This window comes from Metopolophium dirhodum, chromosome 1, assembly GCF_019925205.1.
Source record: "Metopolophium dirhodum isolate CAU chromosome 1, ASM1992520v1, whole genome shotgun sequence".
Taxonomy (NCBI): Eukaryota; Metazoa; Arthropoda; class Insecta; order Hemiptera; family Aphididae; genus Metopolophium; species Metopolophium dirhodum.
In genome coordinates this window covers 111,831,274-111,847,775 of record NC_083560.1, presented here as the reverse complement: position 1 = coordinate 111,847,775, position 16,502 = coordinate 111,831,274, and the positions used below count along the sequence as shown (strand labels likewise).

At 28.2% G+C, this 16,502-nt stretch overlaps 1 protein-coding gene across 1 annotated transcript; it reads right to left on the bottom strand.

Moving 5' to 3' along the window:
- Positions 1–631: 631 nt before the first annotated feature.
- LOC132935856 (inactive hydroxysteroid dehydrogenase-like protein 1) lies at positions 632–15,341 on the bottom strand. Its single transcript, XM_061002493.1, has 6 exons — positions 14,939–15,341; positions 6,043–6,165; positions 4,526–4,636; positions 4,148–4,368; positions 2,397–2,624; positions 632–822 (listed from the first exon to the last, which is right to left on the bottom strand). The coding sequence occupies exons 1-6, from the start codon at positions 14,982–14,984 to the stop codon at positions 712–714; spliced, it is 840 nt and encodes a 279-aa protein (XP_060858476.1). The 5' UTR covers positions 14,985–15,341; the 3' UTR covers positions 632–711.
- Between the last annotated feature and the right edge of the window lie 1,161 nt (positions 15,342–16,502).

The following is a 16,502-nucleotide window of genomic DNA, read 5'->3' as shown; positions in this document are numbered from 1 at the left end:
TTTATTCTTCTTTCGCTCATCGAATACCTAACAAATCTGCAGTCGAGTTAGGGTAAGTTAATTTATTATATAAATAAAATCCTTATATGTATATATGTGCTTATTCGTGTACACACATATATATATTTTTGGTGGTAATTTAGAGTGTGCGCGCAATATTTATAAATAGTGAATAATATACAAGTAAAAAAGAGATAAATACGTATATATTGCATGCACATCCTATTTTCACATTACCACAGACGACTGTAACACGGGCTAAGTTTTTCTTTGATGATTATTTTGACTATTAATAGAAGTGTTTCAGACCAAAATCTGAGTTTGAATTTTATTGTAATCGTTTGAAGTTCTTATTTTTTAAACAGAATAGCGCTGGATTAGGTATACGTACTTAGAGTCAAGAAGTTTGCTCTGCGGTACCTATACGAAATATTGAGTCACTCCACTTTAGAAGGAACGGACGTATAACAGACAAGTGTATGCGGTACCTATGCCATCGAACCTCATCAAGGCTAACAGTGTTAATTCAATTAATTTAGGAGAGTTATTAGCTCACAGCATACGAGGGTACAACGATATAGGTAGTAAGGAAATATTATAGGTAATATTATGTAAGGCATTAATAATACAATTTATTCATACACAAGTGCTATAATATAATTTTTACTTTTTTATAAATAATGATTTTGTAACATACAAACGGCTAAAAAATTATTCTACTTTTAAACCTTTTTTAGAAAAATAGTCGCTTCTAAAGGAATGAGTCATAAATTCTCCAACCAAAGTTCTTATCCATACTGGTGGCAGTCTCATAAAAAAATGCTGAAAAATACAATACAATGAAAAATTTCACAATTTTAATATTAACAGAATAAAGAATAACTATTTATAAACTTTTTACATTTTAAAAATACATAACAGTAATTTAACGTTGTGCTAAAATATCGTATTAAATGTTAATAGGCCTTTTATAGGCCGATTTGATTAAGCCTGCTCCTATAGCCCGAGTAATTCTTGCCCGGTCAAAATATTTTTTTGCGAATGTGGCATCTTTTAAAAAAGAAAACCACAGATATCTATTCTAACTAGATAATGTACTCCTATATAATTTACATTGTTATCAATTGAAGCTCATCTGTGGACGGCCGCCATTTTCTCGGGGGGCAAAACATTTCATTCATTATACAAAATGTATTAAAAATAACATCGTTTTAATGATAAAATAAAATATTAAATGTAAAATGATTTATATAAAATATTTTTTATTTTTTAAAAACAACAGGGTTTAGAAATAATAAAATACAATACAAGATAAATCATAATTAATCTTATTTACCATATAAAATACCATACATTTCCCCTCGAACTTGATGCTTCAAATCATGGTAGGAGTACGCAATCTAGTACTATATAGATATCTGTGAAAAAAACTGAACAAACTATGTCATGCACTATGCAGAAGACATCAAACTCTTAAAACTTCATTATAATTTTCCAGAGTACTACGAAAAATAATTAATTATTTGTGAAAAACGAGCACTAATAAGTTACAACAAAATATTGAGAAATTATCTGTAAAAAGACACGTATAATATAATAGTAGGTAAGTACCAACATACTTATTACACATACAGTATACACAGGTCCGTGACCATTTTATAAAATTAGAAATTTGTATAGGTATAAATATAAATAAAAATAAAAATGTTATTTTAATAAGCTTTTGAAACATTTTAATAATTAAAATTTAATAAATTATTTTTTGAAAACAAACAATGCGAGCCTGCAGTTTTGAATGACGAAAACAAACTATTGGCTAGCGTGGAAATATGCAGTTCCTACTTTAAACACTTAACACACACGATAAGAGTCATAAATTCGATTAGTGATCAAAGATAATATTATATTATGGAAATTATCTATTGTATATTTTATAAAAATAAACCTGTATATACGGCCCGCAGTATAAATATAAATTTTGAATGTCGAAAAGTTGGAAAAGGTTGGGCACGCCTGGTACCTAACACCATAAATTTAGTCGAACGATATGAGGAAAATAATATCATAGTGTACATATAATATAATATATAATAAATAAACCATTAACCAGTTTAAAAAAGCTGTCATTTTTATTAACAAATAACCATGTAGGTACCTAATTTTTTTTTTGTAAGTAGGTCTATAACTTACTAGGTACTGTTATAAGTTATACTGCACTTTTCATTAATAAATTAAATGTTATCGATAGATTCGTTGTCATTATATTTTACTTATAAACCATTGACTATTGAGTAGATATATATTGCACAATTTATACTCAACGATATTACTATACCCTTCGTTGAATAAAAACGAATTTCAACTCAAAATTGATTAACGATACGTCGATGCTTTACCTGAATACCGTGGGCCCAGTAACCAGTCGAGTGGTTAACCATACCCAGCGTGTTCACGGCATTCGTGGCATACGTCTTTGCATCGGGTACGAATAGAGTCGTCTCTTGTAATCTGTAGCTGAAAGCATTCATTTTTGTGTTGACGAATAACGGGAAAAGATGTTGAACAGTAATATTGTCTTCTTCGTACTCAATGCGAAGTGCTTCTGTAAAGCTTTTTATGTATGACTGAAAAAAATGAACAAACGAATGCATAGGTACAAGTTATTCATGATAACATTATAGTGTTGCGTGCACCCGTCTTACAGGAGATGGTGACAAGGTAGGATGATGGTAGAAGCGTCAAATTATCAACAATTTGTAGTTCGATGAATAATTTATTGAAAATTGTAAAAAAGACAAGTTTAATTTATACTGGTTAGCTACTCGAATTAATGACAATCACTGGTGTCTTAGAAAATAAGCGATTGCTCGAATATTCTCTAAGTCCGAAATACGCCGTTAATGAAAATAAATTAAGTCCAAAAGAGTTAATGGTGATTTACCAGAAGCGAAGAGGTACAGGAGTGCGTACGTACGGTGGCAAGATCACGTCTGAATAATGGACCGCTCCCAGGGCTCCTATATAGTCCTATTCTCTCCCTTTACTAGATCACTGGCGGACTGTGCCGGTGGTTATCACAGTCCGCGGGGCCTTCCATAATTAGATGGTTGACTATTTCTTAGTGCGAACACTGACTTATGACTCAGGGTTGCAGATGTGCCTTTGTGGTCGATGCGGGGTATCGTTGTAATAAGTGCGTATACCCATGGCCGTGTTGTCACAGTGTCAAGATCTAATTCATAGAATCTATTGCGCGTCGCGGAGTTCCCACAGATATTCTTACCAGCTCGGGTTCTATCATCTGGCCGTTGGCGGATGCTGAATCTGTTGCTAACAATTATAATGTTGATCTCCCAGGGTCTTGTGCACTACGCTGACATCATCCTAACCATCTATGTGTTATCCTAGTACATTAAATATTCTTATATTCTAACTATGTGTAGGAGCGGAGTAGAGGGATCCCGTGCGTAGCAATAGTCTTAAAATCGGTAAATAAGGTTTTTTATAATTCGCGTGAGTCCAATCAATAAATGATAAAGTGAAATTGTCACATTACTGCAAAATTTGATTCAAAATTAATTGGGCTATACCTACTTACTGATAAAATGTAATATGTATAGTTCAGATAAATACTAATAATATATCTAGCTGTGCATATTTTGTAAATTTGTTTTTACGGTGAAGCAATTTAAAATTGTAATAATTTCTTATTTGTTCTTCAGTAAATTGTTTAGAACAACATGAAAATTTTAGTGAAATCCCCCCTCCACCCACATACGGAATTTGCTCAATTGATTTAAAAAATGTGTCAACATTTTGCAATTGCATCAGAATAAGTAAACCAATCATTAAATATTACTTGTTATTTATCTAATAAAAAAAAAGTTGAAATAGCTTCAATCAGTACACCCGTTCTCAACACAATTTGTTTTGTAATCTTTCGTGTCTTAAAACACAATTTATAAAAATTTAAAAATTTAAGAAATCATGTGACATCCCTTGTAAATGTAAATCAGTCATTATTTAATCACTTCTTGTATGACTTTTCAATCAAGTATCAACTATTGAGTGTCTGTCAAGTTACCTTCTAGGACCTAGAGTCTAGGTAATAAAATAAAACTGAAGGAAAAAAAACCGGACTGTTTACCTTGGTTGCTGCGTAAACAGCCAACAGTGGCATGGGCTGCAATTCAGCACTAGATGACACGTTTACGATCGCTCCTCGTTTCCGCTTTTGCATTCCTGGCAAAACGAGTTTTGTCATATGTGTGGTAGCACCAACGTTAACGTTCACCAAGTCCCATACAGTAGATTCCGGTACTTCAGTCATGTACATTGGATACAAGTATTGCATGCCCACGTTGTTTACTGAGATACAATTCATATAAATGATTAGCAAATATTAATAATAATTTTAAACATAATGAAAAAAACAGTAGTTATAACTACTAGCATACTCCGAAAATGATAGGTATATAGCAATCGAATTCTATAATTCTATTATATTTATATAAACGTTACAAACTCAGTATTCCGATTTCAATGTCATCTAATTCTTTGGTGATATGATCGAACACGATCTGCCCTTTACTGAAATCAGCTTGTATAACCTTCACTTCGACGTTAAACTCTTGTACTGAAAGACATTAGTTAGACAGGTATTACTCGTAAAAGATTGTATTCTAGTTTTTCCAAAGTTTAAATTTACATGCTTAGGTTTTTAAATAATGTAATTTTGTATTTTATTCTATTTTAATCGCCTGATTGTAACTTATAGGTGATTAATTAAGTTAGTAGAGTTAATTTTATTTTAGCTACTGATTAATGTATTGATTTCAACAGACTTCTATAATAAGAAACTCCTATACAATTTACATTGTTACAAGTAAAGCTCAGCTGTCACCATTTTGTCGGTTGGCAAAACATTTCATTCATTATACAAAAAGTATTAAGAATAACATTGTTTTTAATGGTGAAATAAAATAGTAAATGTAAAATGATTTATATAAAATATTTTTTGATATATCTTATGACTGGGGTCGTTGCGAAAATTGTCTGACACCAAGAACGTTACTATTGTTATCTTAACCCTCTAAAGCACAAGATTTCATGGACAAAAATATAGTTTTTTTAAAAACTGCATTTATATATTTTGAAGATTTTTTGGTTACAGAATAACCTATTTACGTAGAACCTTGTTTTAAATTTTCAATCCATAGATATAAAAGTTGAACATTTTATAAATTTTAACTACAAAATAATTATTCAATTTTAAATTTGATAAATTTTGCCAAATTTAAATGCTTATAAAAAAATTGTGCACATGTGTTTTAAATATTTTTTAACTGCTATTGTAACAATATATCAGGAGCCTTGTATTAAATTTGCACGTTCTTTTACCCAATAAATAAAATTTTTGTTATAATTGACAATTATGGAAAAAACAACTAAAAAACTTTCAACATTTTATGGTGTATAGTAAATGAAAATATAAACATTCAGTAAAACGTTCAAGTATCTACAGTTATTAGTTTTTGAATTACAACAAAATAACAAAATCGCTACATCAGAAATCGAGTGAATATCCAATGTTCTAAAAATATGACATAAGATGCCTATGTTTAATTTAATTACCTACCTATAATTACACCAGTTAGTATATTGAAAACCTACTTTAAGTTATATTTACCTACTTTGTTGATAAATAAATAACTCTGACTCAATATTCAAGTCAATGTTAGCACCTATTCGTATTTAAAGTACCTTAACGCATAACTAGGACAAACTTTTAAATAAATATACCCATTGCTCAACAAATTTACAACGTACGAAGGTACACACAGAGTGCACCAGTTGATTCTTAATGATATTTCGTTTTAAATAAAGCTATTTATGCGGATCACGTTTTTTCATTAAAATGATCGTGCTTCAAATATTTATTTACTTTAAAATATTATTGTATAATTTATTATTCTATGTATAGTGATATTGTAGTAGGCATATTAAGTTGTACATCAATGTTTATATGTATCTATATCTTACCTATTTCTGTAGCAATCTTATTCAATTTCTCGATTGTCCTACTAATCAATACGATGTTAAGACCTCTCTTGGCTAATTCCTTGGCGTATTCTTTCCCAATGCCGTCTGTAGAACCAGTGACCACTATAAAAATTTAGGTAAAAATAAAATTATTACATTATATTTAAGATCTCTAATACACTTATCAATAAAAAACCCGCGTGGGAAGTGAAACTTCTTACGCAGTTTTATCAGGAAAAAAAGGCGGACAAGTGGGCAGCTCTGTCATAATATGTCCATACCTAATGCATGCGTTAAGTTTAAAAATTCAATGATATATCATTCCTCAAAATCGATTTTGTGCTGAGTAGGTTTATCAGCCTATATCAAGTATATTTAAAGATATGTGTACTAATATTGTTATTAAAGGTAACTTATTTTATTATTATAGTAGATATTACGGAAGGTTGATTTAATTTTTTCCGAAAATATTGCATATTTTAAGATATAAATTAACATTTAATTATTATAATAGGTAGTCTATATTATTAACCTACTATATTATCGTTATTAACTTTTGAGTCAATTTGAGACAATTTTACTGTAGAATTATAAAAACCGTAGATTCGTGGTATAAATAGGTAACAGATTAAAATTAATCTGAATATTTTTGAATGCCATTGAGCATATAGTAAATTATATAATTGTATAGGTCCCCAAGAATAATGTTTTAGAATTAAGTACAATGAAATAACTAACATCGTTATTCTTGATTTAAATATCTAAATTTGTCGACATTTCAACTTAAAATGACTATAAAAAAAAGGGGTAATAATATATTTTTACAATATTAAGTATTAACTGTAGGTACTTATGAGTTATGAGAAACCTTGTTTTACATTTTCTATCCTTAGCTATAAAAATTGAACATTTTACAAATTTTGGTGATTTTGATGAATTCTGTCTTAAAAATAAAATCATGCCCATAAAAATATCTATGAAAAAAACTGTGTTAATACATTTCTTAAATTTGTTTAATTCTTAGGTAGCTAAAAAATTTAACATGTTATACAATTTTATATACAAAGTAACTTAAAAATATTCAAGATTTGAATATTGAACATTTTTATGAGAAAAATCATACCTTTGTAATATATATTTTAATATTTTTGTAATTCTGTAAGAACTTATGATAAATTTTGTATTAGGTACATTTTTAAACATTTTTACAGAGCAATAAATGTTTTATAGATAGTTATAGAATAAAAAAAATATCGAAAATTTCAAATGAGTATAAATAACTTGAAATACTATCACATATAGAATATTATATATCCATTCTTATATTATCTATGGTTAGGGAGCTTAGACAATTTAATTTTCCAATTGTAATTATGTGTACTAACCTACAACATTTTTAAAGATGTACAAAATACTCAGTCTTTTAATGATGTATTTTTTTAAAAGTAGATTATCCGACTAGTTATATTAATTTTTTCGTTTAACTTGATATAACTAGTTAAACTTAAACAGTTGAACGAAAGTTAACGAAACAGTTAAACAGTTGCAATTAAATAATATCAACGAGGACTATAAAGACTACATTATTATATCAATTAATATATTATAATTTTGTGATAAAATATGTTATTAATTTTGTTTTTGCAAACCAATAGGAAAAGTATTTATACTGCGTTAAAATGTAATACCAGGTTCTTCGTATTTATCATATACCAAATGAAAAATATCGAAAATACATGTAAGTACCTACCTACGACATATTTTTTATAAGTTCGAATTTTGACGAAATTCTTCAAATTATTTTGTTATTAAAATTTCCTAAAATGTTTAATATTCATACCTAAGATTTAAAAAATTAATGCATGATTCCATGTAGGTTGATATTATAGAATTTAAAAAAAAAGTTCCACAAATATTTTTTATGAGCGTATGAAGTTCTTGCCTAAATTGGAAATCCACGCATAAAATAAAGACTTCGCATCAAATGATCTTCTTATTTTGTTGTAATTCAAAAACAAATAACCGTTGATACTTGAATTTTCACCAAAGGTTTATACTTTCATTTCCTACACATGTTAAAATTGTATATGTATATGTTGAATAATTTTGAGCCATTCATCGACATTTAAAATATTTTTTCACAAAATTTTCAATAAATTTGTTTTACTGGGTCAAGAAGCTTAAAAATGTAATACCTAAGGTAAGGTTCCTCATAGTATTTGAAGTTCAAATTTTATCAAAATTATTCAAAATTTAAAAGATACACAGATATGATTATTTTTTAATAATAATTTAAAGTTCAAATTAAATTCAACAAAATAACAAACTTTTATAGTTAAAAATATACTAAAATTTAAAACAAGGTTTCTCATAAGAAGTTTATATTGTAATAAAAAAATCTAAAAATATAATATTTACACGGTTGTTTTTATAGGCATTTTAAGTTAAAATGTCAACGAATTTCGATATTTAAACGAAGAATTACGATGTTATAGTTATTTCAAGAATATACATTCGTTTTAAATCCAAAAATAATGATTTAAGTTATAATAGTTTAACATTATTTTTCGTAGGGATTCGAAAACTTTACGTATATATTGTTTATATTTATTATATTTGATATACCTACACAATGCTATTTTCAAAAAATGTAGATTAATTTTATGCTATTCAGCTATTGTATATTCATAGTTAATAGGTATAGGTACTGCCGTTTTACTTAATAACTATAATAACTATATGATACTAAATAACTATAATAACGAATAGATAGTAATATATTTATATGAATATCAGAATAAATTATATAATAATAGACTGACAGATCGTCTCCGCTCAGAATCGTTTTTTCGTATGTAATTACACACTGACAAGGTACAATCGATTCCTACTGTACGGCAGAGCGATTACCTTCTTTCCCCTTTTTTAGTTTTACTTGTACCTATTATAATAAGTCAGCGGGGATAAATGCTTTTTAGTTTTTAGTTTTCAATGACTTCACTTAGTGAAGTTACATTTTTTAATCCGGATCATTTTATACCGGTCTATCACCGATTTCATAAATGTTGATTTCCGGAAATGTATTTGAATTTATATTTAGTCAAACTAGATAGACATGCAAATACAATAATATGCATGCGGATCATAATAAATAATAATCAACAAGACTAAAAGAGAGTAAAATATAAATTACCTACGATACTACGAGGCTACGAACCGTTAAGGTCAGTGGATTACATACGGCACATTGCCGGTTACCTACCTAGTAAGTAATAGGTAGTACAGTTAGTCCACAAGAAAGTGAATTTGCGGTGTCACTTTCCATTACCATTAAAATATCTATGTATACTACTATACATTACACAATGTAGACTATAGACATACAGACATCCAGTTTTGTGCATACAACATAATATATATTACATGATAAACTTATATAACATAAATGCATATGTACAGAATGATCCATTTAAATGAATACAATAATTTTCATTTAATTGTTGTCTTTAATAAAAAATAATATACCTATAAGTGGGTAACGCTCTACTGTACATTAGCCATTAATGTGTTAAAATTTAATTCATTGATATAAAATCATTGTAGGTACCTCGTACCTATACGAAAACTAATTCTGAGCGAAGACAGTCTATCATCCTATAATATTACCAAGCATATTTTATGATATTATTGTGATTAAAGTGATTAATTTTAATATTGGTATACTGGTTTCTACAGTAGGTTAAATTAATTTTTGCCGGAAAAATTGCACTTGTAAATGTCATTGTGTGTATAAAATATAATAATATATTTAAAAAAACTTCAAGTCCCCAGGAATAATATTATTCAATTTAAACAAAACAACTAAAACATAGTAATAATGGATTTTAAGACAACAATAACTTTTCCATATCACTGATATCAGAAAAATACATTCGATATTAAACCGGTAATGGTTCCTCTCTTTTTAAGGTGAAAATTTGGTTTTCAACAGGGCGTAAAGACCTACCTAGTAACTAGTTCCACACGAAACAGTTTTTAACAAACTATTTATGGACATGTGGCGTTATTCTTAAGGGATAACCTGTGTTAGACGGATTGCCCATTATTATTTAGCCGATGTTGGTTGTTATTCTAATCAATGTTTTTCAATTTTTATTTTATTTTTATAAATAGTAGTTATAGTAGTAACCTAACCAGTGCGACAATGGTTGGTTGATTAAGATATAGATTGCATAAAACCGTAAAATGTCATGATTATAAAATACGTCCATACTTCTAGAAGGATACCTTTGACGGGCGGGTAAAGTGTCCACGTTCTGAAATATTCATTTTACCCGACTGTACAAAGTCTCAGCTTTTCACATTTTTAATGTCCAAGCGTACAAAATTACATAAAACCAATATTATCGTTTATACCATTTGTATGAGTGAAATTATTTTTACCTCCGTGAGCGATGTGGACTTTGATGCACATGTGATTTTATTTTACTTGTTTTTGTCTTACAATATTACAATATCTATTAAAGTTATAATAACTATTATTTTTGTCATATTGATAATACATAATTGCCGTAGATGTATGTCAATACGTCATCTACTATTATATCACAGATGACGCAAACAAATCGTGTATAAAAAATATTTGTATACGACATAGGTAGGTACATAGTATAAAACATACACATTATAATATAATTGCAGTTACGCGCAAACACGTTTGCACGGATTCTATACAAAAGTGTACCTAAGAATAAAACGCAATTCAATTTCATAATAAATATTGTTCTTTCTTCCTGAGTAGGTGTCTGCTTTTTATTATTGTTTCCACTTAACGCAAATATTAAACTAGTAACTATACCTATACATAATATACATAATACATTAATACTTAATAAAATAAAGAATATAATTCGTCCAGTCTAGATTACATATTCGTATAATAGGTAATCGAGTAAAAAACTTTTAAAAAAAGTCATGTGGTAGGTATAATATTATAATATGAATGCAATTTTAAATGGGAAATATTCAAATATTATCCACAGAAAATGTTATCGCTCAGCAACTAATTAAAAAATTTAAAATATTATTCAGTTTAAAAATATAAATAATATATTTTTCATTTTTATTGAAGTTATATTTTGTCATGGAATATCTTGACGTAGAACCTAGTATAGATAATAGGGCAATAGGCAATATACACAATAACGGATATATAATGATAATCAGGATGTGACGGGTCAGGATAACATATATATATATACAGATTGTTCTTAACATTATATTTTTTTAAATTAATAAAAGACTATTACCATTGATTATAAAAACTAAAATTATAGTTTTAAATAATAATTTGTTAATATATGTACAGTGTACTTACACGTAACATAATATGTAGAAGGCAAGAAGGTATAGTAGAGTAATGAATAGTTAAGTACTGTATATAGATACTAAGTAATATACATTATCTATTATTTTAGTGATTTTAACAGTCAATCTATATTCATTATTTTGAAAAGTTTATTGGATATTTCCTGCTTATAAAGAGTAAGATATGTAATGAAATTGTATTATGTTGTATGTTGTATTATTCCCTTGTCTTAATTTTGGTTTTGAACATCAGAATACAGTCTACAACTTTTAAGTTTCAAATGACAACCAATATTTATAACTTTAAATAGGTAAATATATAAATTATACTGACTTAACTATTTATTTTTAACTTTTGATAATAACAGTACGTATTTTATATAGATACATTAATATGTTTACAAAAGTATTCTGTTTTATATTATAAAATCATAAGTATAAGTTGCCGTTTAAAAAATAAAAAAAATGTTCACTATTTAATGAATCATCCGGTATAGTAAGTGGGCGGTTATAATATGGAGACAAGCACGATAATACACTCTGTATATTATACACTGTAGCGCAACGTCATCAGGTCGTACAATTTCTCGACTTTCACGGAACCACCGTTGTAAGATTATAAAAGTGAATAATAATCACCGAATGCCTTTCTAAATAAAAAAAAAAAAACTCGATTCTTGGCCAAATTGATATTATTTTGTAATAACCGATGATTACTATATGGTTTCATATTAACAGAACCAAACTATTAAATATTATACACCATGACCCGAGATTTTTATACATTAGATAATATGGTATTTTTTCGATCTCCGAGTTCACAGTTACATATACTACAGAAATACAGAATCATCGAAAATGTTCATTGTAAAGATGATAATATTATATTATTACAACCTATACAAAACTTACTGTAGGGCGTCAGTTAAACAACTCTAATGAAGGTAAATGAGTACAAAGTACTGCAATTATTTGAATTATTTATGACTAAAACATCGTCGATGAATAAAAACATATAATAATATATTGGCCCGTCAATGGCGTATAATGTTTAATTTATTTAATTAGTTATTATACATTTACTGATTTACAGTGATTCCCTAAAACAAATTATGCTGTATTGTCGGCTAGTAGGTAGCAGTAAAAAAACATATAACATAATTACGTTATATTTTGAGTTTTAAAAATTAAATTAAAATATTGTAGGTTATATTATTGAATCTGCGTGAATGATTCATTGTAGGTATAATGAATTATTAGATTTAATTAAACAATGGTAAAATTAAGCGATGTAACGATACATTGAGGGTTTATCTATGTTCTAACTTTAAAACTCGGTAACTTTTTTACCTAGTTTCTGATAATTATTTCAGATTAATGTAGTTATAGACAAGCCAATTAATTCATGAACTCTAAAATGCATCTAGAATCCATTTATAATATATATATCGTAATAAATCACCGATCAATGAATAATTAATATTTAAATTTTACAGAGTACCTAATCATCAATTTGGTGCAAACTCATTTCCTTATATGTTTAACAAGACTGTGAAATCAAATAACAACTTGGGTATTTTATATTCATTATTATTAAACCAGTAAAAAATTAACATAAAAACTTGTCCGTCTGGAATTATAAAAAACAACGAGTAAGTACTATGAAGGTTCCTACGTCATACGGATACGGCTGTACACAACAAGCATTTAGTGTGTAATAAGTTCCAGGTTAGTTTTCATTTACAATATTTTACAACCATAATGTTAGGTATTGTACATTTTGTCCCCTCCAGGCACCTTAAAAGGTGATAAGCTGTCAGATATAAAAAAAAGTCAAATATTAGGACTTGGGAGACACGCAGTCGTCTACGAATTAGCATAAGCAATACAATTGCCATCACACACGTTTCAGCGTAAACACGTTTCAACAATAAATGCAGGAAATTAATTTGTACGCACGGTTTACGCTTGTTTAGCTGGTATGTAGGTACCTATATTTATTACAATTTACAACTACTAATCATCAACGAGAAATGATTAAAACGTTGGAATTCAACCACATATACCTTGTTTATTTTGTATTTTGTGCATAAGATATAGGTATCTGGTACAGGTTTTAGTAAAGTAATAAATAATAATAATACCCTAATAAGTACTTATTTTTCATTTTGGTATTTATAAGATTGTATACCTATTAAAATGCTTACGAGATACTTACGTAAGTAGGTACCTACTTATATTGTATTATATTTTACTTATAATATGTATACCCAGTAACTACAAATATATAATTATTTTTTTAAATTAAAAAAAATATAATATAATAATAATATTGTTTTGTATTTATGTACCTACCTATATCTACATATGACGTTTGCATACGTGTAATCGCTATAGTTAGGTACACAGATGATTTGAATTCCAGTGCAAATTATTTGCGTGAAATTTGCATTTAAAATTAAAATGTTTTTTCTACACTTATTTAATGGACACGCGATATAATTATATAATCACAGTGAAACAGTGTACCTACCAAATGACCTAGAGTGTAAACGAAATGTTAAATTATTCATCTCTATCCTTCCGCTTCAAAATGAATATATTACAATTTATATAGGTATGTAAATAACATTACTTAACAACAAAGCTTAAATTTCCTACAGTTCGTATTTTATAAAACCTGTTCAACTAATATAAATTTGCCTTGATTAAAAATATATAAATTAATATTTATTTTTTGTAACTAAATCATACAGACCGAACTAAGCATTAACACAACACAACAAAATAATACATTTTGATTTTAATGACTAATATTAATATTACATTTTTTAGTTATTTACCCTTACAATTATTGAGCTTAACTTAAAAGTTAAAATATCAATCGGAATGAAGTAAATTTATGAATTTTCAATGTAAGCTATCCAAATTGTACTATAATTTTGTATTAAGTTTTCAATTAATAGCTATGAATACTTATGTTATTTTATTTTAGAAAATGTCGATCTAAAGATTGCTTATCTCAAATGTTAAATAACAATACGAAAAATAAAGTACTTAATATGCCTACATTATTCGTTTTTATATGTAACCTTACACACAGTAGAAATGTATGCCTAACCGTTAATAATCCAACTTAAAAATAATGAAACTATGAGTTAGAGATCTTTAATCTTAATATATCTTAAACATCAGCCATCAAGAATAATTTTACTGTAAAATTATGTCTAATCAACAATAGAACGAACTATACCTATAATAAGTAAAAATATTTTTAAAATATCCAATAAAATATTTGAGTATATGTATCTACTACCTAACATGTACAAACATGAAAAATATTAAGAATTGGTTGAGTTTAGAACTTAAATAAAATGCTTGTACCTGTATTTGCATTCAAATATATTTTCCTAAAACGTCCATAATTTTTTGTGAATCTCAACTGTATACAAGACTTGGGCTTTTTTATAAGTATATTTTTGCAAAACCGACCTAATGTATATTACTATTTATCATCATTTCGACTGACCTGCCCATTTGCCGTACTTGACACTCAGTGGAGTCCGGTCGGGCATCACCAGTGGCAACAAGTGTGCCGCACATCCCTTTGCGATCTCGAGGAGCACGTCGCATATCAGCAGCAACGTGGCGAAGAACCCGATGACAGCGAACCCGAGTACGATGGGTCCGATCAACGAGTCCTCCGAGTTGAACACCTCTGAGAATATGGACGCCGTTTTTGATGATTTATTGGACGGGGTTTAAAAAAGAGAAAATAAAGGCAACACGCTAAGTCAAATATCGTCCGCGGGGGTGGCCAGTGAGAGGACTAGAAGAAATTGAGCGTAATGTGTTATTGAGAAAGTATGTGCGTTTTACCGAGCGATCGTGCCGACGGTCCCGAGCGTTTTGAACGACGGCGGCGACGACGGTCGTTGCATGGCTATGCGTATTATTATTTATTTGAATCCGGTTCGGATAAACGACACCGGCGATGGCGGTGGCATAAGATGCTATTAATATTATACTATCGTGTTTCGTGTTATAGGAACGTCATCGTTGTAGTGGTAAAGACTAGATGTGTACTTAACTGTTGCAGTACCACCTACTATGATAGCACAAAAACTAGGTCAAAATAAAATATATGTACGAAAAAAAATGTCTACAATATGTTTTATTATGATAAAAACGATTTTTAGGGTCTGTCGTATATGTCTACTAAATGTTTCACGATTTTGCATAATTTCGTCAACATTTTAAATTCGATCACTTATAAATGATTTTATATTTTTATGTAGCTTAACGCTACTTTTTTTTTAAATTCTTGGACGAAAAACTTAGGAGAAACCTTGTATTGATTATTTAAACCTTAGATATCAAAATTTAAAATTTAAAAAAAAAATAGGCGGGAAAGTGGATACCTGCTGTACCGTAAAATTATAGGTGTCACTGTAATAGATGTATTAAATTTGAGTTCAATGATATCATTAAATACGAAAATCGATTCTGAGCGGAGATCAAGTATATTTCACGATATATGGTAAGTTGATTTGTCAAAAATATTGGATACCTATTTTATTAGGTATATTAATTAATATTTAATTATTATAATAGTTTATATTTCTATCATTATTGTTAATAAGTATTAACTTTTAACTTTTGAGTCAATGCCACCTTACCATAGAACAGTGTGAATAGGTTCATCGGTTCATGGTACAATAGATAATAGCTTTAAATTAATCGAAACATAGATGTATAAAACTAGATATTACGTTGTTTTATATATCTCTGAATCTAAATATTTTTAAAATGTCTTTGCGTATATTAAAATATATAATATACATAAAAGTTCTCAGCCCCCAAGAATAATGTTTTTGAATTACGATATAAATATAACTAACATTGTTCTTCTTCGTTTAAATATCTAATTTCGTCCAAATTTTAACATAAAATGTCAATAAAAATATTTTATCATGTATGGGAAATTTTCATATAAACGTTAAGTAAAATTTTAAACTATCTAAGGTTATTTGTTACACCATGTCAACATTAGCTTCACCCAGGGCCGGATTTAGACTTTCAGATGCCCGTGG